This window comes from Symphodus melops, assembly GCF_947650265.1.
Source record: "Symphodus melops genome assembly, chromosome: 14".
Classification (NCBI taxonomy): domain Eukaryota; kingdom Metazoa; phylum Chordata; class Actinopteri; order Labriformes; family Labridae; genus Symphodus; species Symphodus melops.
Genome location: NC_136704.1, coordinates 24,791,358 through 24,818,027, shown reverse-complemented (window position 1 = coordinate 24,818,027; position 26,670 = coordinate 24,791,358). Strand labels below are relative to the sequence as shown.

The following is a 26,670-nucleotide window of genomic DNA, read 5'->3' as shown; positions in this document are numbered from 1 at the left end:
CTTTCTATTGATCTCGTAGTTCTTTCTCCTGCCTGAGTATTTTATCTGCTTGAGTTCTGAGTCCGAGGGAGCTGATGCTGCAGGATGTAATCAGGAGAATCCAGAGCAGACCTCCTGGAATGATCCAGATGTTTTCAGTCAGATGTCGTCTGTTCTCAAAGCGTTGCTCCTTATGTAAATGTCAAATGATAAGTCATTCAGGAATATGTGAAGGTTTGAGAACTTCAGATGTGCAAAGAAAACCCTCACAAGGCTTGAAAGTATTTTTGGGATTCTGCTATAAAAACGAGTTTCCACGAGCGGGTCGTCCCGAGGCTTTGTCTGCCAACACACAGACTCCAGAGTTACTGTTGTTGTATTATCTGAGACCCAATAATCTCTCACAGCTCAGTGAAGATAGCATCTTGAATCAACAGAGCAGAAACTCCTCAAGCTGCTCATCTGACAGGACGGCAGACTCCGAGTTTGTGGAGCTCGGGGGGGGGGGGGGGGGACGACATGAGGCTGAAACAAAAACAAGTCAGCGGAGTAAATCTGCGATTCATTAAGAACATGGGCTGGGCTCACAGCACAAAGGCCTTATTGTTGGTGTTTTACAGCTCCTGAGATCGGAGGTGTTCGGGCCTGTCCGTCCAGAGAGAACTGTTCTGTTGCCAGGCAGGATATGAAAGTTCTGCTTCCTGTTTTTTAGATCGCTGCGTGTGTTTCATATTTATCACTAAACAAACGATGCCAAGGAGTCGCGTCCTGACCTGAAACCGCTCCCTCGAAAAGACGAGACGGACCAGCATCTCCTCCGCCATTGTTGTTGACGAACTTAAATCAGTAGTCCCGCCCCTTCTTGATTTTGATTGGTCAGTGAGGGAGCGCACACAGGCTGTAAAAGCACCTCACAGCGGGGGACCAACCCGGTCAGACACTCCGGGTGAAGCCTGAGAGAAACATTCACTCACACGTGACGCTGCTATCACAGTCACATACGTCTGGAAAGCACCGGAGAATCCGAAGCAATGCCTCGAAAAAGAGACCGTGGGCGTCAATTACCCCGCTGTGATCTGGGCCGGAGATTAGGCTTTAATAATATAAGTATCTAATTACTGCCTTGCATCCTTCACGCCTCTTCTGCTCTCCTTAATCACGGTCGCGTTCAATGACCTCCAATCACGCGCAGAGCTCCAAAGAAAGAAAAAGCAGCGCCTGCGATGTGTTCTCATTATTATGGCGACAAACTGTTTTCCTTCCCGTGTACACGGGTTCATGTGTACGAGCCTGGCAAGCTGCATTTTAATGTTATCTCCTCGGTAACATGTTTCCAGGGACCTGAAGACCCGCTTTGCCCCGTGCACCAGCTGTGCAAGTGGCTAATAGAGGGCAGAGCCGGGGCAGACACACACGGGGCTAAGTGCTGAAGCAGAGCGAGCGAGAGAGAGAGAGAGAGAGAGAAACAGTGAGGGTGGAATAAACCCGGGTCTGTCTGTGAGGATAAAGGTTTGCAGGTGTGAGAGCACCAAGGTGAATACCGATGGAAGGATGTCTGTGAAGGAAGCAGTGAAACCGTTTTCATGTTATGTGTCCGATTTGTCAACACGGAGAAGTCTGCACTTCTATTCATTTATTCATGAAGCAATTTCACATCGATTCCACAGCGTTTCTTTCTCGTAACGTGGGGAGAAGCCATCGTGCACGCTCCCCGTCATGGCTCCTCCTGCAAGCTCCTCAGAGTCTCAAAGACAGACCAAACTGTGTGTGTGAGTCCTGACTGTCTCCAGTGAGGGAGAAGCTGGAGTCCTGCTGGCTGTGTTGTTGTCAGAGCTGTGTTTACATGGACGCACTTTCTACACTTTCCTGTTCCTTAAATGTTGATTGGACATGTGACAGGAAGAATGAAACTCCCACTTATTGTTTTTGTAGTTTTCTGAGGAGCAGGAGTGTCGAGTGCAGGTGGGACGAAGAGAGGAGAAAAAAAAGAAACAGCACTAACCTGATGTTGAGGTAACGCAGCACGGGGTCTGCAGCTGCACCCAGGACCCACACCGTGAAGCCCACCAGCAGCAGGGTGGTGGTGAAGATGGTGCGTCTCGTTTCTGTGGACGTGTCTCTGGCAGTAAGGCTAAAAGCTACAGCCCCCCTTAAACCTGAGGACAAGAGGAGACATTACAGCCGTGCATCACCTCAGCAGACAACACATCCACACTGAACACTGAGATTACACTCCATGATGTCCCCATTTTAACCAGCAAGCCCCCCCCCCCCAAAAAAAAAAAAAAAAACTTAGACTTGGCTCTGCAGAGGCGCCGTAACACTTCAGGACAAAACGGTTCACAGTGCAAATCCTCGACTGCCATGAGAACCAGAGGCAGTGGTGGAGTTTTTAAAAAAAAAAGCAAGACAAGGGCTTTTTTTTTTTTTTTTTAAACAAAAGGATCCTTCTTACGTAAGAAGGTAAAGTGGGTCAGACGGGCTGCAAAAATATGCTGCTGCTGCCGAGCCACATCACTTCACATCAAACATTCCTCTCTCTCTCCCTCCTGCATCATCAAACCGTTCTCAGCGTCGACCATTATCCACCAGAGAGGTGACGCTTTATTTTCCCTGAACCACAACAAACAAACACGGCGGCAAAAATAGAAGAGAGCAAATTATTTTGGGGTGAGAAATTTGCTGACAATAATAATCGCAAAGGCATCCTCTTCTTTGGAAATAAAGTGAGGGGAGTTATTATTATTATTATTGTTGTGAAGCCTGAGGAGGGCACTCAGCTGATTTTATGCACACTGATGACTGATGATGCTGAGGCAATGTTTCCTCTGAGCTGTGAGTCAGTGAGAAGCTGCATCCCAAACTCTGATCACCTGCAAACATCGTGAAGTGTTGGAAGGAGCGAGGGATCTTGGCGGAGCGTCTCAGGTTCAGGAGGAGGGACAGCGGGTAGATGTTGCAGGCTCTCGACACAAAGATGGAGATCTGATCGCAGGAAGTCAAGGTTAAGGAGAGAACTTCAAAATAAGACACACGAGCAGCTTGACGAACAATGACAAGGAATTCAGTTTTAAAGTCACACGTTTGTGTTTTTGTCTCCCCCTGAGTTCTCTGTCCAATCAGCATGCAGTGCAGTCATCGCCATATTGGGTTTACGTCGAGGCCAGCTTGTACGTGAAGTCGGCCCACTGACCTGCTCACCTCTGCCTTCTGTGTTTGACAGTTTGAGGAGACGTCGACAGAAATGTGAGATGGTACGTTTGTAATAACTGCTCTTGTTTATTCCCAAACACCCCCCCCCCCCCGTGGTCGACCTCGCAGAGCGTGATCCCTTTAAATCATATCAGACGCAACCCGACGTTAGCCCATCCATAATGGAGCATCTTTGTGGACGAGCTCTCATGAATATAAACACATATGCTCGCACACGATGCTTTTTCTTCTGTTTAGGATGCAAACACAGCGGCGTGGCACCACGCCGAGGCATGGAGCCAATCAGCCTCTGCCAGCTGTCTCTGCCCTCCACTCACACTTTGATGTTTGTCACAGGATGGCACGCCGCATGCTAAGTGACCCGGGGAAACAGTCAGGGAGACCATATCTTCACAATGATCGGCTGCTCTGTCCTCAAACTTTGAGATGAAGTTCTGGGTGAGGATGCTGCACGTCTGATTATTTTATATCCCTTTACTTTGAAAACGCTGAAACATGCTCATTATCAGCTTTAAATCATCGGATGCATCGATGCCTTATTGGAAAAGGAATCTCAGCAGATATCAAATATGAGTCCTGGAATAATAAATGGGGTGACATTTAAGGCAGGAGCGTGTACTCCGACAGGGCCATTACTAAAACGGCGCTCCCTCGCACCCCTGCACCCTGCAGTCGATGTTAAATCTCCCTCAGCCTATGGATCCTCAAAAGCAATATCCTGCCTCCAAAAAGCACTCATTTCTCTTTATCAAAAGGCCTCTGAGCTTTTGAAAGGAGGTAATTAAGCACTTTCATCTCGGGCTCATTTCCAATAAAGCCCATCTGCATCGCACTGGCGAAGGGCTGGAAGCCACGGCGATTAAAATCTACAGCGCTGAGCGATTAATGGGAGGTTGAATCACCGATATTAGTTCATTTTTAGCAGCATACAACAGGACTACAAGCTGCATTTATTCTCATGTGCAGATCCAGGTCACAGCTAAGTGGCTGGAGTGATGAAACGACAAACAACTGGAGACGGCGTCGAGGCTTTTCATGGTTTTCAGTGTTTGAGAATGAACACATCAACCACGTGACGAGCGACTTCGCCGAACGTGCAGCTTTTTGAATCTAGAACAGGTTTCTTGGCTCCGTCTGTAAAGGAAGCTACGACAGGTGTGCATTCACACCTGAGCTGTTTGAAACGAACTCGGGTGCGGAGAGTCGGTTTGGTTCGAGGTGTGAACGCTTAAACGAACTCCAACGAGCCGAACGCTGCTCCGCTTAAAAACGGAGCTCTTGGTTCGCCGTCGGTGAGCGTGCGATCCAAACCAGAGGAGGGAAGTGAAGCGCAAAGCAATGCATTGTGGGTTGAATCCTGTAAATGACGTCAAGTAGGTTTGCAGAGCGTGGCTACCGTTAGCATTGCTAACAACACCGGCCTGCTTGTTTTACACGTCTCCGGTCGATCAGCCAGTTTGACCCGACATACAGTTTAACTTCACGTAAGATTAAAATCCCGTCAAACTGCGGCGCGCTACGCCTGTGCAGGATATCCGTCCTTTACATGACGCTGAGGCCAACAGGCTCCGTGCTCGAGTCGAGCATTTTCTCGCTGCCAGAGAACATAAGAGCCCTGCAAGAAGAATCTGCTCTGTCAACTCTTTCTCCGGCTCCGTTGACCCAACGCGGGAAGATTGATTGTAATAATAATTGCCAGCCATCTGGGCACTGGACTGTGAAAGTAGAGCTTCTTGGAGTCAGGCCACTAGACTCTCTCCTCAGGCGTACACTTTGGTCATGCTGGCTCTCAGGGCGAGGACGAAAGTAGCCAGAAGAATGTTAGCATCTCCTCTGCTCCCCGCGGGAGGAAACGCCGACGGATACGTCCGCCGCTGTGATGATGTGAGACGCGTTACAGCTGAAACATGGAGCATTTATCATTTTCTAATAACAACATGCATGCTGCTCCTCCATGAGAGAGGATGTCAGAGGAGAAACAAAAGTGTAGGATTTTAAAGGAGCAGTACGTAACTCTGACACCTAGTGTTTAAAATGAGTACTGCAGGCCAGATTTTAAAACATTGCAGAGCGTCGTCTCTCTGCAACGCCGTTTGATATTTCAGTCTGAGCAACACCTCACTAATTGGTTTTTATTGAGAGCACGTTTCCACGTCGGTGTTTCTGCCTAAAATGATTTTGAGTCATCAAAACATCTTTTTTGATTTTCTGTGAATAAGCCAGAAAATGAAAAATGAAAAGATGTGTTCACTGCCAAACGGCATGTTGCATTTCCCGGCGAAAAATAAAATAAAATCAATAAGCATTAGTGATCGCCATTTAACACCGCTAAAAGCTTTGGAGAGGATTTCTGCTTTAATGAGACCACCACAAAGATCAGCAGGGTCCCCTTTCACTGCACTGTGTTTTTTTTTTTAACTAATAAGATTTAATCTTCGACCTCAACAGGGACACGCTGCTTAATCCACTACTAATTAAAGAACTGTGAGCTTATTTCACACAGGCAAACATCTCGACTCCACGGAGCTTCGCCAGAGAACACTAAACAAGCAGCACTAACTATTATTAAAGACCTACTGTATTTGAATGTCTCTTTCTCGCAGGCCTGCCCTCCGAGCTGCACTGCAGCATCTTAATGTGCAGAGATGAGGATCAGGAGAGACGCTCCGATCAAAACCTGCACAATCTGAAGCACTCAGGGTCTTTTTGAGTGACTGCACTGCAGCAGCAGAGTAAAGAAGAGAAAGACGGAGGAAGCACTCTGGACGACGAGAGGAGGATGATTGTGCAGAGCAGAGCTGTGACAAAACGGTGATGGAGAAGACAGGAGAGCACCTTCTTTTCCTCCACTGGGATGGTCGATCATGTAGCACAGGGGGAAAAAAAAGGATACAAATGCCCCGGATATAAAGAGGGCTTTGAAGACATGGTGAGGGAACGTCAACAATACGTATCCCATGTAGCCGAAGAGGAAAATCTCCCCCAGGATGTTGAGGACTTCAAAGAGCTGCAAATGATGAAAAAAAAGGGATGAGAGAGGATCAGGAGGGAAAAGGTCATTCAAGACGGGGAGGCGCTCAGAGAGTGTGGTGTGTGAAGGTGTGTGTGTGTGTGTGTGTGTGTGTGGGACCTGGATCATATTTGAAACACGTAAACAGGATTAGATGTGAACACACAGAACCAATCAGATGTTTGTGATACAAACTGCAAACAGCTGCAGCTGGAGGCCGTGAGGATGTTTGTAACCACACGCACATTCGACTTCCCTTTTCTGTGCCGGCATGCAAAGAGTTAAAGAGCGCTCGATGGACTTTGAACATAAACCTTTTAGCGTGTCGCTCGCTCATATCATATTAGAATTCATCAACTCAGTCGTGCACCTGCAATATGCTTTTATGTTACACATCAATAAATCAAAAATCCAGTCTCCCTAAACCTGGAGAACCTTCTTTTCAGGACTGGATGACTGAAGTGGGCAGAACTGCTGCTTATGAAAGAATGTCATATAGGATGCTGGACAGAACTGAAAAATATTGTCTAAAGTGGGAAATGTACCTCGATTATATCCAGATGTCACAGTAAAGATCAGGCAGACGCGCAAAGATGTGGGTTGAGATGCAAGCCACCTCTGAGAGTGATTGACCCGTCAGGAGTAGGGGTGGGTGGGGGGTGGGATTTAGGGTGTTGATGGTTTGTACATTTGTTAACATATTGTGTATGTTGATTCTAATATCAGAAAATAAAAATTGCAAGTCAAAAAAAAAAAAAAATCCAGTCTCCCTGAGGACGACTTGTGTAAAACTCCTCCATGTGAATGTGGAGTAGAGAGAGAGGGGGTGTGGAGGTGTGTCTCTGGAGGAGGCGTGGCCTAACAGCCGTTTGTTCTGGTTTCCTGCCGTTTAAAAAAAAAAAAAAAAAAAAAAAAAAAGACTTGAAGAGATTTCAGTGATGCAAAAAAAGAGAATAATTCAGTGAAGGGCCATATGTTTGCTGTTAACTTAATTAAAATAGAAGCTGTGATTTCATTAATGATTGATTCATTCTAGAGATGCTAGCGTTAGCTTGAAGCTTTGCTAACAGCTAGTGATGAAGTGATGAAGAGTAGCTTCTCCCTGAAGAGTCGTACAACAGGAAAATGCATTCTGCTCCTTGGACTGTCTGAATGTACGCTGACACACTTTGTCTTTCCCTTCCAGCTGCAGCTGCAGCATAAATCATGAAAATGTAGATTAAGGAACTCTGCCAAGTAACCATAAGGCGTCACACACACACACACACACACACACACACACACACACACACACACACACACACACACACACACACACACACACACACACACACACACACACACACACACACACACACACACACACACACACACACACACACACACACACACACACACACACACACACACACACACACACACAATCCAAGCCAATCCACATTATAGGCAAACTTCAGCGGTGCAGCAAAGCCGTCTAAAAGGTCTGTTCTGTGATAAACAGTTAGCTCCACTGTGGCTCCCATAATGAATAATAAATGCAGAGATGAATATCCGTGTGTGCTTCTGATTTATTTTCTGCTCTGTGAAGCCGGCTGGTGCAGGCCTGCATCTGCGCCGAACCTTTTAAAGCAGTTAGCTGGAGACCGGCCTCCCACACAGACCGGGGCGCTAATGGCGAGTTAATGACAGCTTGCAAAAAACAGCCCAAGACACAAACATCGGCATTAAATGGTAATGTGAAGCAAAGTAGGAAGACAGGAAAATGATGTTTGGAAACACGAGTGAAAGGGGTCTCATACCTGCCTGGTCCGGGTTTTGCTTTCAGTGGATAAATTATGAACGGTGTACCTCGCCTGGCTCAAGCCACAAAACATCACCGCGACGATACCTGCAAGACAAAGACACCTCGTCTCATTAGAGGCCGAGAATAAGCACAAATTAAACAGAGCTTTAAAAAACTGATAATAACATCAAATCAGGACGATTAGATCGTCTGGTTCCAGCTTTTCTTTCATTGATAGAAGTCGTCTCACATCGATCAGCTCAGATCAACAGAAGCAGAATTTGGAGGTGTAAAACGTTGGACGTGTTTTAGAAACAGGGAAAGACGAAATAGTTTAAGAATGAGAGGATCAAAGATTTGTGGGCGAGACTCAAAGACGAGTCTTTGGCAGACGGGATGGATGAACACAATGAGAAGCTTCTAATAAGTCTTAATTATGCAAACTGTCTTGTAGCTGCATATAACACGTAATCAGGCTGTGATGGTGTTGATGTTTGTGTCCTGGTGAACACAGAGCGCCTCGGGACTCCTCAAGAGGAGAAAGATGATTCTCATACGAACGGAACGATGCATTGTCCGAACAGAATTCAATGAACTCCTCCAGTGTGATGTGTCCTCAGATAAGAGACGCCCGACCCTTCAACACCCTCCGTCCTGCTCCCAATGAAGTCCAGCTGAACACACAATCAATCAAAATGTGCTGTACGAGTCCAGTGAGTGCTCGTGTTTCTGCCCAGATACATTCCCTCCATTACCCCCCCCCCCCCTCCACCCCCCCTCCAGAGACATGTAGTTATGAGAGTGGTGGAGAAAAAAAAAGCCAAGGAATGACATAATCACCGCTCATCACGCCAGATGCGGAGGAGCTGAAATTAACACAAGGGGAAGAAAATGACAAGCAGAGAAAGAAATGCAGCTCCACAGAGAGGAGACGGCGTGAAGGGAGCAGAGAGCAGGAATTTGAAACGCGTAGCATTAAAAAAAAAAAGAAAAAAAAAAGGTCGGTTTGCCGCCTCACAGGACATGCTTGCTTTTGTTGCAGAAATTCAATTTCACATTTCTGCTCCCTCCGCTTTCAGAGAGAATCACAGAGGATGGGAAAATGTGAAATCACTGCGACGGGTAGCAATAGCTAAGAGGACCGAGCTGGAGCAGAGAAAAGGTAGCTGGTGGTTAAGGTTGCTCTACAGGGAACGCCCATTTCTCTCTCTCTCTCTTCTGCCTTCACACCTGCAGAAAACTCCTTAAAAAAAAACCCTGATATTTGCAGGACGAGCTGCATGTGTGAACGCAAACAGCCACATTTTTCACTCTGACTGTACCCGAGGCCCCCCCGCTGTAACCTGCCTCCCGTTCCTGAGCAGGCAGGTCAGGAGACTTTAAAGATGAGCCGACCTGAAATGATCCAGATATTGTCAGGAGTGGAGACGTGATAACAGCTCGACGTGTTCGTCGTCTAACGGAGCATGCTGTTAGTGTAAGGCTTATTCTGGTTTCATTTGGTTTACATGATGCTAACAAAGCAAGAGATGCAGTGAAAGCAAAGATGACGGTCATTAGGCGCCTCCTCACCTCCTTCATTACTGGAGGACTGAGCAGGACTCCACGAGGAAGAGGGTGGAAAAGCAACAGATCACAGCTTGGTGTTCTGATAGATACAGAATGTCCTCCTTCTGACTTTAGATTCTGGTGCTGAACGGTCTGGCTAAACACTGAAGCTACAGTGTCCACCACATGGTGACCTGTGTGAGCATCCACTCTGGAGAGGAGAGGATTTAGACTGCAGTGCACATTTTAATAATTGAGCATGAAAAAAGTTAGATCTCCTCTAAAAAAACAAAACCAAGCTTCTGCATGCGATAGAATCCGTCCCTGAGTTCTGCCGCCGTGCGCCTCCCACACTGCACTGCATTCAGCGCGCTGTGTTTTATAGACAGGGCATCTGGGTTCAATAGACAAAGGTTACACTCTTCCATTAAATACATCTCCTCCTCCTCCACAGGCCACGGGGAGAGCTGCCAAGAAGGAGAGCGCTCTACAGCATCAGCTGAACGGCTGCGATCCAGCTGACACAATCAGGGCGGGAGGAACAACCACGCTAACGCACGCATGTGTACGCTACGTTCATAAGTCAGGCACACGGTTGAAGAAGATAACTCCAGACAGGCTGAGCCACGTAATTATTCTTCTGCAAACACAAGCTGGCGAAGGCTTGAGACGCTATGAATCAGTAAAAAGAGCAACCTCCCCTTTGGTGACGGAGCGAGCCAGGAAGGTTAAAGTGGATCATTCTGTATCCGTTTCTACACCAGACCTGAGCTCCGAGCTCGACTTTCCAGGAAACCATACAGGGAGGGCAAGAAGGCCATTATGCTTTTTTATGGCGTCTCCAAACTGCTGGTACGAACACGCTAAGAGGGAGGAGGGCGGACACCTTCATGACATGAGTTATTGGAGGAGAGCGCTGAATGGGATCGGTACCTGGAGTTCCCCGTAGAGACGATGTGGCTTAATACTTTCTCATCAGTACGTTATTGAGTCTCTGCGACGCCAAGGACTCTCAGAGGAGGCATGGAGAGGCCTCGCTGCCGTGGCGGGGTAAGGGTTAAATCAAGAGGAAATTGGATCCGTTCTTGTGCAGATGGTCGTGTCTGGACGACGCAGAGCGTGCACATGTCGTTCCCAGGAGTCGAAGTGGAAGCAGCAGCCAATCAAACAGCTGCTGGTGACAGTAGTATTGTGGAGCGGAGAGCGAGTCGGTGCAGGCGTTTGAGACGGGTGAGGGCGGCGCACACACACACACACACACACACACACACACACACACACACACACACACACACACACACACACACACACACACACACACACACACACACACACACACACACACACACACACACACACACACACACACACACACACACACACACACACACACACACACACACACACACACACACACACACACACACACACACACACACACACACACACACACACACACACACACACACACACACACACACACACACACACACACACACACACACACACACACACACACACACACACACACACACACACACACACACACACACACACACACACACAGGGCTCACCTGAAAGTCCACAGGCTTCAGCAGAGAGGAAGCTGCTCCACGACAGCAGGAAGAACACGGACGTCTCCACCAGTGGAGTCTCACACAGCCGGGTGAATTTGGTGAGGTGGAAACAGAGTTAAAGATTAAAAAAAAAAAAAAGGGCTTCAGGGTGACATTTCACCTCCAGATTACATCAGCAGCAGTTCTGATATCACAGGATTATAATGTAGTAATACATATATGTAGCCGAGATAATCTCGAAAATAATCTCTATAATCTAGCAAAGGTTAAAATCACTGATTTGATCCCTTTTGTTTGCAAACGTTGGTTTTTATTCAATATCTTTGTTTTATTTTGAAAATACTGCACTGACTGAATTGTCCCATCAGTTGTCTTTTTCAGCAGCTCATAATCTGGGACGGTTGAGACGACACACGATTTGTCTCGTAGTCCACATTCACGCAGCTCAAACGGAGCACCAACACGACGAGTCAAAGTGTCGCTTCACCGATCTAAACGACGCCTCATCGGTCCGAAACGAGGATGCAGCTGTTCTTCATGGTCGTATTGGAGCGTCAGATCGGAGACGCCTCGTCCTCACTGACCTTCAGATTGGGGCTGCAAACACGGCTTACTGTTAAACCTGTTTATTTTCCAGATGATTTGCACCCTGCAGTGTGCCTGCGTGCAGACTCGGGAGCTGCTCACTGAGCCGGAGGAAAAACAGCCTCCGTGTCTTAATAAGATTTTTCTTCTGAGACTTCTCCAGAAGAACAGATCTGACATGTTTCTGTTTGCGATTTGGGAATCTAATTGAAGTCTTTATTGTGCACACTCGGCTGTCCCACACTCCAAACTCCCATAATAAAAATATCTTCTCAAGTCTGATTGATTGTGTAATTGCCAAGGACAGGTAGCTAACCTAATTAAAAGATGAGTGAGGATCTGCAAGTCAAAGTGAATCTTCTTTTTAGGACGCGACTCTTTGAAGAGACGGCACAAATGAGCAGGCTGCTGCTGCTGCTGCTGCTGCGGTTAGCATCAGCATAATCTGATAAATGTTCACTTTGTGCTTCGCCCGCACCGGGAGATTAGTCACTGTAAATAAGAGCCGAGCTGCGTCCCAAACCTCTCATGACACGTCCTCATTTTTCATCCTAAAGTCTTATTACTGGAGGATCAGAGAGAAAACGCCGGACGACAGCGCGAGCGGAGGCTATTGGCTTGATTGAAGACGCCTCTCTGCAAGCGTGAGTGTCGCCGTGGCACTTGAGTCTTTGTTGATAAAGGTTGGTACAGTCGGGGGTTTGTTAGGGAGGAGGAGGAGGAGGAGGTGATAATTGAGTTTGGGTGAGATGGGAGGTGGAAGGGTTGAAAGGATATGAGGGCCGTTATGACTGCAAACATAAAACCCAGGAGGAAGGAGCCGGCGAGCACCCCGAGAAAATGACCAGCAGAGAGGAGGAGGGCGAGCGGGCTGGAGAGCTGAGCCGCACCCGCTTGACTGTAGACGGTGATCGCACTGAAAGACACAAAGAAATAAAAATATAACAAGATCAGCAGAAAAATACAACAACAAAGATGTGAGTGTGCGGACGGTGAACCATGACAGAAGCAGTTTTGTTTACGGCCCTCGAAGGTTCTTCCTGTAAACCAGTTTGCAGCGTTGAGCGTAAATTCACACGCTCATGATGCTAAGCTAAGCCTTTACGTGGCATTTATTTAGAGTCAGGAAGAAGAAGAACGCAGCGTCTTCTGAAGGAGTCAAATCCGTTCTGTCCCTGAGAAGTACGGGGGGTGGGGGTGGGGGGGGGGTGCATGGGGGGGGGGGGGGGGGGTACTATTGTTATTCACAGAGACAGCAGCATCGTGCTAGTCACACCACTATAAATATTTACTTTACATGGGGGAGGAGAGAGAGAGAGACTTCCACATGGATGTCATTGAGTGCAAAGGAGGCCTCACAGGGTGGAGAGAGAGAGAGAGAGAGAGTGAGAAGGAGAGAGAGAGAGCAAGAGAGACAGAGAGAGAGCGAGAGAGAGAGAGGGGAGGAGAGAGCGAGAGAGAGAGGGGAGGAGAGAGAGAGAGAGAGGGGAGGGGGAGAAAGAGAGGGGACGGGGAGGGGGGAGAGACAGAGAGAGAGGGGAGGGGGAGGTATGGTGAAGCAACCATGCGAGTGGCTGATGAAGCTGGCTGCCTCTGTGGAATGACAGCATTTCTTTACGCAACACAGACCCTCCTCTGAACTCCCCTCAGAGAAAGTCTGGTTAAAAAAAAAAAAAAAAAGCGCTGAGTCAGCAGAAGCAGTACGGTTCGTCTTCTAACTCTCCACAGGAGACTAAATCTAAAGATCCAATCAGAGGCTGAAGACTTGTTGATTGCCCCTGGGTGAATGATGCGGTCTCTGTTGGGCGGTCTGGCTCTGTACACCAGTACTCCATAGTGGTCTTGGTCTGGAGACCACTTTTTGAAGGTCTCAGGCTCGTCTTGGGATTTAAAGTGTTTTTACTCGCTCTTGTCTCGGTGTCAAAACCAGAGCGAGTGACAGTGAACCCATGATGATGACCTGTCAGTGATGTTTAAGGTCTCGGATCACTCTGGTCTCGGTTCTCTCTCGGTCAGCCGGTCCGTGTAATGTATACTGTCAGGTAACGGGCTCCAGAACATTCCTTCATGTTCTTCGTAGAGGGGGAAGAATCAATCAAGCTGTCCCTAATGAGCTCAGCATGCTGACAGGGGATAAATCCACTACCCCCCTTTTTGACGCTGTGCTAGAACAGTAAATCTGGACTTGAAGGTCCCCCCCCTGAGGACCGACTCTTCAGGCATCACAGGTTGTTAACTCGCAGGCTGAGAATCCTCAGATGTCAAAACAGGAGCTGGTGAAAAGGTGGCTGGAGCAGGAAGTTCAGTGCCAGTAAGAGGCCACATCACATAAGGTCGAGCCGCTCGGGGAGCTTGTTAAAATTCCAGAGCCAGGACCCGGCGAGGCCCGCTAATAAGAGCCCGCTTTGTGTGCGGAGCCAGAGCGACCGGCAGGCGAGCAAAGCCAGTCAAGTGACAGGAGACGGCGTGAAGGCCGGTCACGCCACTCCAAGAACAAACACGCCACTATCTTGACTTTTGTTTTGTCTGGGAAGCCTCCTCTGAAATCCAGCGTGCCACGGCGTGGACTGGACGTGCGCTCGCCGCGCGCTCGCCGGCTTGTCTTTCCATCTCTCTGCCTGTCTGGGCCCGTTCGTACAATCAGACAGAGAGAGGCGGGCGTGTGCAGACACAGCCCTCAGCCTCCTCATCCCTCCTGTCTGCATCCAAAACATCGTCTCAACCCCCCCCTGTTCAAAAACGCCGACTCACTCCGCCGATTTCACTGCAAAACTCCAGTTTTTAATTTGTTATGGAAAAACTGTTAATTATCTCCTTTCAGGTTTCTAATTTGTATTTTATATTGTTTGTTTTTAAGCCTGCTTGTCAAGTATCCTTGTGTGTTTTTTGAAAGGTGCACATAACTAAAACGTATTCTTCCCATCTGGCCTCGCGTTAGCGCGTCTACTTGAGCGGCTTTGTTCACTAGCACCATGTAAATGATCGCGTGTGTGTGTGTGTGTGTGTGTGTGTGTGTGTGTGTGTGTAACACTGCGCGTGGAATGAATGAAGCGTTCGGCGGGGAGGCGTGCCTGCATCACGGCGTCCTCGCTCAGCGCCGTCAGATGTCCACAGGAGCAACTATTCGGAGTTTGTGATGCGGGATCGTGTCTCCTCTCTGGCGCTGACTCTCTCCACTGAGTACCTTAATGAGATGCTGACAGCGCCAGGGGCGACTCGCTTATGCAGTCCACTGCATCACATCCCGGGCACTAAAGCACTTTTTGCCAATCACAGCCTTTCCTTAAAGCCGGCAGCATCCATCCACCCCCTCCTCCCTGCACGCATCCTCCCGCCCCATAAGGATGATTGGAAAAGTCTGAGCTGCCCGACCATCAAACTTTCAGATATATGAATTCTGACGGCGCATAAAAAGTCTCAAATGAATGCTTACTGTGTCAAGACGACGGCGGCGGCGTCGTTCAGGACGCTCTCACCGAACAGCAGGGTGTGCAAGTCCAGGTCCACGCGCAGCTCCGACAACAGGCAGAGGACTGAAACTTAAAAAAGAGAAAACAAAACAAGAGCGAGTGAGTGCAACACCTGTCACCTCTGCTGCTGCCGCCAGCCGCCAGCGGGGGAATTAACGCCACGGTTTAACAATGGGAGCTGACAGGAAGTGTCAGGACGCTGCGAGCAGCCACAGTGACTGAACCAAGAGAGGACTTGTTTTAGACCGAGCTGGAACCAAACACACGACGCTCTGCAAAAGACAATATTGATGTTTGAAAAACACAAAGAAATGCATTATTGATTCCTGCTGGTGCAGAACAAACAATTACAGGTGGAAGAGCTGTTTGGATTTTTCATGCAAAGAAAAACACAGGTCAGATCACCTCAGCATGAACTCCTCACTTAGTAAACTGAACAATAAGATGAATCTCTGTAAGTTGTTTTTTACAGGTTCTTCAAAGCCCCGCCTACCTTCTCTGGTCCAATCAAATCCAGAGCATTCAGGAGCAGAAGCTAAAGTTAGGAGGACATACTGGCTGCTGCATTGAAGACAGAAAACTTCCCGATTTTTAATCCTGCTTGAGAGACTCTTATATTGAAGCTTAAATATGCGTCGGGCATCGAGTCGTTGTTTTCAATAAAGAGAGAGAGAGAGAGAGAGAGAGAGCTAACTTTGAGCTGTGTGATATTCTGAGAGGAGGTTTTATTAGAGCAGAGATCCTGCAGCTGGAAGAAAAAACTCCAATTACAGTTTTATTTTAGGACGCGCACGCACAGAGCGCCACGCTTTCAATAATTTAATTTAACAACAGACGATTTACTCGCTGCTCAGTCGCAGGAGCACGACTCTTCCACACACACACACACACACACACACACACACACACATGGATGTGAACACACACGTGTCAGCAGCTCTTAGTTCAGAGCAATTCGACATGTTTTTGTCCTCTGCAGCCACACTCAACAAACTGCAGGAATTAGCATTTTAGCATTAGCTTCACTTCTCAAGAGCGGAGGCCGCCACTCACTTTGTCGATATCAATAAAGTATCTATCTATCTATTAACTGTTCGACGTGCGCGTGCTCAGCTCATCACACATCTTTGATTAATCATGTAGTGGAGAATATTATTTGCACGTGTGATTGTCGGCGTCCTCCAGGCTGGAACGCGACCTCGGTGCCGAGTCCATGTGGATAGTGGATGAACGTGAGGTGGGAGATGGCGAGCGTATGAATGAGCTACAGAAACACAACACGCTCAGCAGGAGAGGACGGCTCCGCTCTGACAGTGAGTGACGAGGAGAATAGTGACACTGACAGGGCGCTGACGTGCCCGTCCGCTCCACACGCCACTCGCTTTCTGCAAAAACATCAGCTGTATCGCCGTCAGCTCCGAGGGACGAGGACGAGTCGATGGAAATAATCAGCTGATTACATCTTAGACTTTTCTTTAATGTCATTCAAACTTCAACTTTATCGTGCAGATAAGAACCGAATGTCGTGGCGTTGGCTCGTCGTGCAGGATACGCAGCGATTGGGTAATATCGCCACGCCGACCGCAAGAAGCATGAATCAGGTTTCACTTCCCAGTGCAGCGAGCATCTTGACTTTTTTATGTTTCTTTCTCTACAGATTTATCTTCGAGAGATATCAGCCGACATGTCGGTATTACAGTTTTTTTCTCCTTCTGTGTGTGTCGATATCGGTCCAAAAGATCCCTTATCAGTCACACCCTTGAAAAAATGAAATCTCTGTTGCGATTATATAACAACATTGTGAAGAAGGACAGCAGCAAAGAACTTCAACTTCACCACCCGAACCTGAGGTCACGTTCTGGATCCGCTCAACTCTGCAGCCACAATCTCAACATCTTAGGATCAGCTGGAAACCACGACGGGAAGAAATATGTCCACACCAACGACGAAAGACAAACGGACACGTCTCCGAGTGTTTTGAGAAGCGCTGCATTAATAGAAAGTATTATTATTATTATTATTATTATTATTACAGTGAAAAGAGAGAGAGGAGTGTGTAGTGAGCAGCAGGTCAGGGAGGGTATCTTAGCTCGTGTACGAGCAGACTGACAATAAGAGCAGTGGCAAGAGAGCAGCCTCAGGACTTGTTTTGACAGATCTGGCTGTTTGGTCTTTGACAGGTTTTAAGCTTTTCCCGGTCGGGGGAACATCCTTCATTTATATCTGGAGAGGGCGAGGTAAGCCCTGGAGTCAGGATCATTCGTACTCGCTGCACCTCTAATGCCTGGATGATGACAGCGTGGCATGCAGCGCTCACACTGCGAGACAGGGAGGGTGGAAAGAGCGCCCGCCCCACCAGCACACTCAGAAACAGGAGGGGTGTGGGTTGGCTTGGTCGTCAAGGCAACCCTCCATCCTACAGCTGTCGAGTGTTCATCAGTTTCCACAGCAACACCACGAGGCAGAGAGAGGAGACAAATGTTTCAGTCGTAATACGGTTGAGAGGGTCGGATGGAAGCCTTATTAGGTCAAATTATGTGCGGCTGCGGAGGTTCTGAAGCTCATAGCAGCCGCAGTTCGAGGTTCACTGAGTTGACCAAATTAGGAAGATAAAAATTGTGAAAATGACACACAGGTAAGGAGATATTCGTCAACAGGGAATTACAATAATCTGCAAAGCTACTTGTAAAAATAATTGGATTTTGGGGGGAGGCAGCGATAAGTGCACAGGTGTCACAAGACTGCAGCAGGATAAAGCTTCCTCACACTCGCAGAGCATGCTCGCTCCATTTATAAAAAATATTAATATTATTAACTATTGCAAAAAACAAGCTTTCTGAAATTGGCCTCTGCAGAATTTTCTGAAACTTAGATCTGACATTTTCAGATCTGAAATATTCAGAGTTTGGGTCGAATGATTTTAAAATGTTTTCAATAATTTAAAGGAAGTTTTGAAAACTTTTGTCCTAAATTTTGGGGGAGATTTTCCTGCAAAAATGGTCAGATGTTTCTTTACAAGAATTAAGAAGTTTTTCTTTGTTGTTTTTTTTTGCTTTGTTGAAAATGTATGTGCAATTCCGTCAGAATTTCTTCATATAAAGATCCTGGGATACTTCCTGTGATTTTCTTGGGAATTTTCAGAGATTATACAGGGAAATATGAGAAATTTCATGTGGAATTCTCAAGAATTTTTCAAAACATCCCTAAAACGATTTTCACAAATTTCCAATGGAACTGTCTTTGTAAATTTTTAATAAAAAATTTGGGGGGAATTTTAATTTGAGGAAACATTTGTCCGAACTGGGCTCGAATGTCGGTTGGAAATCAGATTTTAAAAGAAATTTTAAAAACTTTTCCCAAACAATTTCTGAGGATTTTTCCCACAACAAACATTTATTTAACACTTCATGTGATTTTTTTGAGTCATGTTGATGATTTTTTATTTTATTTTCATTAAATCAGTTTACTGGATTTGAATCTGGACATTAGGAGGCGACGTTTGGGCGACAGTGTGATTCCTATCAAAGTGATGAGGCAAGGATCAGCACCATCATTTACCGCTCTTCAACCACGTGTTGGTTTACAGAATACATCACTAAATGTGGACATCAGCATCGCCAACATGGCCGTGTTGCGGGAAGACTCATGACATCCCCCTTCACAGCTCTTGTACAACAACGATTGTATTTGTGGTTCCACTTAGAAATGAGCTGACAGGAAGGCACATCAATCTCATTCTCTTCAACCTTCAAAGATAAAGAAAGGGGTGGCTACACAAACATGTGTCGTTGATAGCATATAGCCATGTTGTAGATAGCATATAGCCATGTTGTTGATAGCATATAGCCATGTCTTAGCGCTCTGCAAAATCAGTTTTTTAGAAACAAGCTACAGGATTAAACTACCTCCATATCTAGAGCTTTATTTTGCCCCCATATCTTATAATCAGTAGATTTAAACCAAGCAGCAACCTCCAGTCCTGAAAAATGAAACCAATGGGGAAGTGCAAAATCCTGCAGTTCACTGAGTGACCACTAGAGGCTGGTTTAAAGTCACATACAGATGAGTGCGAAAAAAAACATGTTTTTACAGCAGAAATAAAACAAAACATATGTCTGATTAGTTCAATATGTCTGATTAGTTATAGTCATCACTAGGGTGTTTTTTTTTTTTTTGATGAAATCGAGGCTGGCGGGGAATCACGGGAGTGATTGTCAGGGCCTTAGAGTACTGCACGTGTGCAGAGCTCGAACCGAAGTGAAAGATAACATGAGGTAACATCAGGACATATCACAGACACAAGACACACGTGAGTTCTTCGTGAGTTGGGCTACCTGGGTCAGTGGCGGACATGATGGCGCCAAACAGCAGACAGTCAACGAGGAGGAAGTCTGAATCTGCTGCCCGGCCGAGCAGCACCATCAGTCTGGTGAATCCGAAGACGCAGGCCCTGGGAATGAGCACAAACAAACATGAGCTCATCAGGGGAGGGACGCAACCCCCGAGCACGCCTATCAGTCACACCTCTCACCACAGCAGGGCTTCCCCCAGAGCACTCTGGGTAATGGGGCCAGACGCTCGCCACAGGAGCTGACCCGTTTTTAGGCTTGGCACAGGTGGACGTGCAGATCTATTTATAGAGTGTTTGGGTGTGCGTTGGGAATTACCTGAGAGATGTTTACAATTGGCATGGTGACAAAAAATCAGTCCAAAGAATTTTAAAAAATGTAAATTTAAAAAGTACTGTCGAGCGTCCGTGACCCAAAATATTCCAACACGTCCGTTAAGTATTCATCTCGACAGTCCAACTCCTGGCTGCCAAAGGATGTGTGTTAAGTACTAATCCTGTTATAGTGAAGCGACCCATGATAATCAGTATGCCGGCGTGTCTTCCTGGGGACCTTTCTGTCCTTTGGCATGACTCCGTTACCATGGTGATGACACACGACCTGTCCCTAAGGCCGAGGACTGAAAGCAGCGCCCACAGGTTGGGCAAGGAGGCGGCTTATTCACGTGTCTTTAAGGGAGGCCTGAATTTATGGGATGGTGTGTGTGTGTGTGTGTGTGTGTGTGTGTGTGTGTGTGTGTGTACTGTGAGTGTGTGTGTGTGTGTGTGTGTGTGTGTGTGTGTGTACTGTGTGTGTGTGTGTGTGTGTACTGTGTGTGTGTGTGTGTGTGTACTGTGAGTGTGTGTGTGTGTGTGTTAGAAGAAGAAGAAGTGGATATGCTCCGTCGACTGAGTCAGCGCGGCTCCCTCACTCCCATGACGCTGTTTTCCCAAAGGGATGAGGCAGACTCACTAACAAGCGACGGGATTGGTCAGGTCTTGCGCCTTCGCATCAAAGAATGTGCATGTGACTCGACATGTCAAACCCTGCCCTGCGTCCCAGGAGACCGGGTTAGAGTTTGACAAAGGCTGCTCCGGGGGACGGACTAATGTATGAGAGACAGAGAGGAACACACACACACACACACACACACACACACACACACACACACACACACACACACACACATAAAGTACGGGACTTTAGGAAGCAGACCTGAAGGTGGGACAGTCAGAAGTGTAAACTCCTGGGAAAATGACCACACTGGACAACAGTCTCTGTGCTGCAGCAAATGAATCCATCAGTAACATGCAGTTTCCTTTTAAAGTCAGACAGCGCCATCTATCTTCGTGAGGCGGAACTGCAACACTGTGAGCAGTTTGTGTCAAAGTGTAAACTACACACGAGTTCTTGAGCAAGGCACCGCAGTGGGAGCAGTTTGAGATCATGTGGCTGCAGGTTCGAATCCCTGACCTTCCAGTTGAGAGTCGACCGACTCTTCAAACCGACCTCTCAGCCACTGAATCTTCTTCTTCTGATTTGTAACATTTCTGGATTTTAAGTAGAAAATCTGTAATTTTCCTCCGATCGCTGATGATCAGTGTTGTGAGGCAGTAAATCCAGACCCACAGGGGTTCTCTTCTGTCTCTGGCACCTGGACTTTGAGTGTGTGACGGAGAGACAGACTGGACTTACCCGATGGTCACACAGCTGACCACGGTGCCCACAAACGCAAGAGTCGCGATGGATCCGAGATTCTTGGAGAAGCTTCTCTGGAACAGAAATCAGCAGGAACAATCGGATCACTTCAGTTTGACTTGAACAACAACAACAACAAAAGAAGCAGCACATAAGACAAAAGGCACACAGCCCTTTAATGGAGTGTGTCCCTCGACTCGGAGACGTGTCAGGACGGCAGGCTCACCTGATTAAGGGTGTACGCTCCGTGGAAGATGATGGGCGGCAGGAACAGATTGAAAAGGACCTCGGGATCAAAGGTGGCCTGTAAAGAGACAGAGCTGTTGTTGTGCTGGTGACAGACAGCCAGAGGACTCCATTTACACACACACACACACACACACACACACACACACACACACACACACACACACACACACACACACACACAGAGTGCCCGTTAGCTGCTGTGTTCTGGCAGACGGCTCTTTGTTGTCCTGTATCCCAAATGCACAGCAGTCTCCAGGTAGCAGGACGTCCTTATCTCTCCCCTCATGTGGACGTGAGACAGAGGTGCGTCTCATTTGAATAAGAGAAATGTCACTGCATGGCGTGCGACGGCTCAGCGGGGCGCCTTAAAGGCACGCATTCTTTGCAGCTTAAAAAAAGGGGAAAGAATAAACCATCCAATCCTAATACATTTAGCAATGTGGTGCAGTATATTTTTTAACAAGTATTCGAGATATTAAAATCAACATATAGAGCTATTGTAAATTTACATGTAAAAGTGGGCGTGGCCATTTCTCCACCAAGGAATGGATTTTTTGGAAAACAAATGTTTGCAATGGATTCAGAATCCCAAAGAACCCCTAGTTTGACCCCTCACAAGCTACCAAAAGCAAAGGTTAACATTTTCAAGTTTTCACCAATAAGTATATCGTACCAATAAAGTACTATTCCAGGTACCCCGACTTTGAGCCGCTCTCACGGATTTTCCTATGGGAGTTGGATTTAAATGTTTTTTCATGTGTTATATGAGACCTTTATGAACACGTTTGTGAAGAAATCTATTGGTAAGGAATTTATTCCCAGATTTCTGCAATATGCCCTTACTACGGGTATGAACTTTCAATTTAAGATTTCAACAGACAACATGGAAGCAGGTAAGAAGGACGTGAAACAGTCGATGGATATATTCTGGATAATCATATCTGAACGTGATGGGATCATCGTTTGATAATCTGTGTGAGACAATAAAAGCAGCGTCTCAACCGAGCTTTACTGCAGAGTGCGAGGAATCTCTGTTAACACACCGTGCACGCTCTGGTTCTCGACCTCGCCAACGCCGTGCAATAAAAGCCGCTCACAAAGCCGCCTTTCATCTACTCCATCCTTTTCATGTCTATTGTAGGGTTCGCTCTGAGCATCAAACGGCAGCCATGTTAGATTCAGATCAAAATAATGAAACTTTTTTTTTTTTTTTTTTCGACTCCTCCATCCACAAGGTTTGCAAATAATTGCCTTCACACAGTAAATGACTTTAGTTGATGGATTTAGGGATGATGCTTGGTGAAATCAGGCTCTAACTTTTCTTTACCACGAGAACAGAGAGTTAAGAGACGGAGCGCGTGGACGACAGGCCTGCTTGTGTAAATGTCCTTTAACCAAAACGCCGTGTACATTACAGCGATGTCATGTGGAGCGGGGATCTCCAGCACTGTACAGCCCCGTGTGTAGTTTGTAGAGCTGACACTCTATTCCACTCAATCTCACTTGAAATGGTTGCCAGGGAGACCAATTATCTTTATTTTTACAGCCACCATCCTCCACAGCTGCAATTACCATCGCAGCACAATATAGATGTCTTTTCTCAGTGCAGGCTGCACGACACGTTCAAGACGACGCAACAGACACAAACAGACAAATAAATGATTCATCCTGAGGGCCACATGCACCACACAGTCAAAGATGGAGGTGTTTTGTATTCACTAATTGCTTCTTCGGCAGGGCTGCACTCAATTTAATCAGACCACTAACTTTAATGCCTCATTCCCCGGGGGCCCATAATGGACTCAGTAATGCAGTGAAATCCGTGTCTCTCCCTCCAAGGTCCCCCATATGGATCAGACTTAATGGCGGGAAGGCTGCACAGAATGGACTGATGTCCCGGCCACCGTCGTAGCCTGTGCTGGTTTACTAATGAGACCCAAGCCTTCAGGGGGGGGGGGGGGGGGGGGGGGTCCTTAGTGAGGAGTTACACTCGGCCTGGAGGATCTGCGAGGTTCACTTGCTCTCGGGGTTCGAAGTATAACTCGAGGATCAGATATGTCACTTCCTCCCTCGCTCGCTCGTTGGACGTCGCGTGGATTCATCCCTCTCTCATTGGGTGGATTTCTTTCATGTGACACACCTCCCTCTCTCTCCCTCTCTCTCTCTCTCTCTCTCTCTCTGATAAAGAGCCACACAACCACTCTTAAAAAAGGTATGAAAAGACAAGCTCCGCCCACAAACAGCCCGAGTCAACCAAAACAAAGCAGAACACCAGAAAAGCAGCAACATTACGATCAGAGGACAGCGGATCTTTCCGGACGTTTCAGTCGACTGAACTCTCGTGGTCAGTCACTGTTCAAATTCAAAGTTTAATAAAACAAAAACAAAAACGTTATTTCTCCCCCAATTCAGATACATGGTATGCATTTTGTGTGTCCTCCTCAGCAGACTGAACATTTCAGTATGAATACTAACTTCCTGCTTTTGTGCGGTATGGATCAATCGATAAATGTATCCCCCCCCCCATTAAATTTTTTATCTATTTAAAGTCTTTTATAAAATCACTATTTTTAATGAACAGAAACAAATGTGTCTTTAGTGGGATACTTGACTTTATATTACTTTCTTTCTTTCAGTTTGTGTTTACTGTATGTGCATCACTCTTTTTGAATAAAGTTAAAAAAACAAACAAACAAAAAAAACCCCGTTGATTGAGGCGGCCGGTTCGAGTAACGCAGATGACGCCACTTTGGCCCCCGAATGAATCAAACGAAGTGGGAACAAATATCTGCCTGCTGACAGACATGTACGGAGGCCCAGAAGGGACAGCAGCTTCACTTTGAGTATACAAGTGTAAATCATTCAGTAAGGTTCACTTCAGATAGCATCTGATTCAACTAAAACAATCCAATCAAAAATCAATCAAAGGCAGCCCTGCATCTCTAATTCACAGAAAATTAAATAAAAAGGATTTTTTTTTTTGTTCATCACTCAGCTCTATCTTTTGCTTTATTTCTTCGACTACAGTCCCAGAGTTTCCTTTGTTTATTGGTCTCTGTGTTTAGCTTTAATTTCCTCCCATCTGCGCAGCACATCTGAAGCTGTTATCTCCCCTATCTGTTCCTTAATAAATCCCTAATGTGGGCTGAAGTGCTCTGCAGCTCGCCGTCTCCATGCACTACCTCTCTCTTTGTTTCCTTAATAACAAACAGGCCGTGCAAGTAATTCAGAGGGAAAAAAAAAACAATAAGTAAGAACCATTATAGGAACCTGTACGCGAGGGACAAAGTACACAAATGTTTGAGCGAAAAGGAAGCGTGTGCTGCGATGCGTTTCAGGATTGATTTTTCGGCCTTTTAAAGCAAATGTTGTCTCTGGATGCACGACCTGCTGCAGACTGACTTCTGCAACGCAAGGACACTCGACGGCCAAGTGTTCAGGGAGCGAGCCCCCGTGCACAGAGGCTGCAGTCCTCTAAGAGGGCGTCCGTGGTTCAATTCCGAGCTCCTGTCCCCTGCGGCTCTCTTTCTGTCCCTGATTCCCGACTCAATCCACCGTCCTGTCTCTCCAATGCGGGCACGAAAGCCCGGCAATAACTCTTAAAAAGAAGCTCATTTGAATTTCAGGTCAAAATGGAACTGTCCCGTTGGATAGCCGGGCGGGTATGACGCACGCCGCCATGCACAGAGGTCTTTAAGGGTTTGAATCTGATCTCAGCCCTTTGCTGCACGTCATCCCTCTCTCTCCTCCCAACACGTCCCGTCTCTCTTCAGCTGTCCTGTCCAATAAAAGTGTAAATACATGTGTTTTATAAAAACATCCAGTAAGTTGCCATAGTTACCGTTTGAGGAATCGGGACAAACGGGCAGCTTTCGTTGACCTTCCCATCGTTCCTGAAGCAGTGGATGTGTGACGTGGCGTTGGCGGTCAAGATGTGTGGAGTGCTGTTGAAAGCACCACAGATGCACACGGCGTCCGCACTGACCACGCGGTGACCGGGAGCAGAGGACAAGCATCTCACCGTCAGCCCGACGAGCACACCTGAAAAGGAGAGGGAGGAGGAAGGTCGTGAATGACCACGCTGACGAATCAGTCTGCATGATGCACGATGCGTTCATGTAGCAAGACGCACATACAGGAACATACAAGAAGTGTGTGCAAGGAAACATCTATATTACATGTTGTCATGGTGATGAAACTCTGGTGCAACAGGTGTCCCAGTCATCATCTATCAGCATATTATAATACACAGAGACACAAGTCAGGTATGCTGCTGGTCTTAATGAGTGAGGAGGGGGGGGGGGGGCACATGTGGGCCCAGGGCCGCCAGTTTGCAGGATATCCACATAGACAAGTGTAAAGTCAGTTTTGCAAATCAAAAATGACGATGTATGACGTCATAAAATGAAAACAAAGTGAGCACATTGTGATTTATCTGCTGAATATGTCAATGCATAAACTCCACCTGTGAGTTCCGGCTGGAAGTATTGCTGAATAACGGCTTCCGTATTCTGCGCTCCAGATGTCAGCTCGAGTTACTCACCCAGAAACATTGCACCTCCAGTTTCATGCACAGCTTTGTATTTAAACTGTCTTAACTTCCACACAGTGAGGACGGTGATGAGCGCCGTGCTGACTGCAGCCAGCATCCACAGAGCCGTCTGCTGCACACTGCTGCTCATCTTCTCAGCTTCAGGTGAAAAGTCATCGGGGACAAAACTTCAAAGTTTCACGCTCAGCGGCGCAACATCCGCAATCAGCTGCAGCCCGTGCTGCCTTCACGGCGGCTCGGAAAAATCGCTCTTTTCATCGTTACATCAGTCAATTTTAGTAAAACTGAAAATCCAAACGGATTGTCTCAAATGGGTTTAAATTGATGAATTTAAAGGGAAATATTTTCACTGTAACAATTGTAGGACGTGTGTCGGGTGATCTTAAAGTGAAGAAGAAAATTTAAATGAAATGTAAAAACTTTGCTTTTCAAGAATCTCGTTCATTTTTTACTTTTTTTTTGTCCTATGAAGAAACAGAAGAATACAGTTGAGCAAATAAATAAACACTTTATCTATGAGTATCAAATCTGCTTAAGATTTGTCTAAAGACTGAAGTTTAAGAAGAAATCAGCTGTTGTTTTCTTGAGAAGGTTTTGTGAATCCGGCTTCAGGATTGTGAAATACTGCTGCAAGATCAACGAGCCAACAATTAAAACACATCATGTCTTTGAACTGGA

General features: G+C 46.8%; 2 protein-coding genes across 2 annotated transcripts in view; both read right to left on the bottom strand.

Moving 5' to 3' along the window:
- The window catches only part of LOC306835449 (sodium/hydrogen exchanger 9-like), a 39,468-nt gene extending 28,260 nt beyond the window's left edge, over positions 1-11,208 (bottom strand). The window contains exons 1-5 of the mRNA XM_079361988.1: positions 11,108-11,208; positions 8,002-8,090; positions 6,086-6,199; positions 2,853-2,964; positions 1,982-2,135 (exon numbers count right to left, since the gene is read on the bottom strand). Of these exons, the coding sequence (XP_079218114.1) occupies positions 1,982-2,135; positions 2,853-2,964; positions 6,086-6,199; positions 8,002-8,076 (455 nt within the window). The 5' untranslated portion in view covers positions 8,077-8,090; positions 11,108-11,208. The remainder of the gene's footprint in view (positions 1-1,981; positions 2,136-2,852; positions 2,965-6,085; positions 6,200-8,001; positions 8,091-11,107) is intronic.
- A 1,060-nt stretch (positions 11,209-12,268) lies between these two features.
- LOC306835193 (sodium/hydrogen exchanger 9-like) lies at positions 12,269-26,195 on the bottom strand (the record flags this gene model as incomplete). The annotated part of the gene is made up of 7 exons (XM_079361620.1): positions 25,984-26,195; positions 25,282-25,481; positions 21,418-21,495; positions 21,189-21,265; positions 19,500-19,615; positions 15,129-15,234; positions 12,269-12,611 (listed from the first exon to the last, which is right to left on the bottom strand). The coding sequence occupies exons 1-7, from the start codon at positions 26,120-26,122 to the stop codon at positions 12,269-12,271; spliced, it is 1,059 nt and encodes a 352-aa protein (XP_079217746.1). The 5' UTR covers positions 26,123-26,195.
- Between the last annotated feature and the right edge of the window lie 475 nt (positions 26,196-26,670).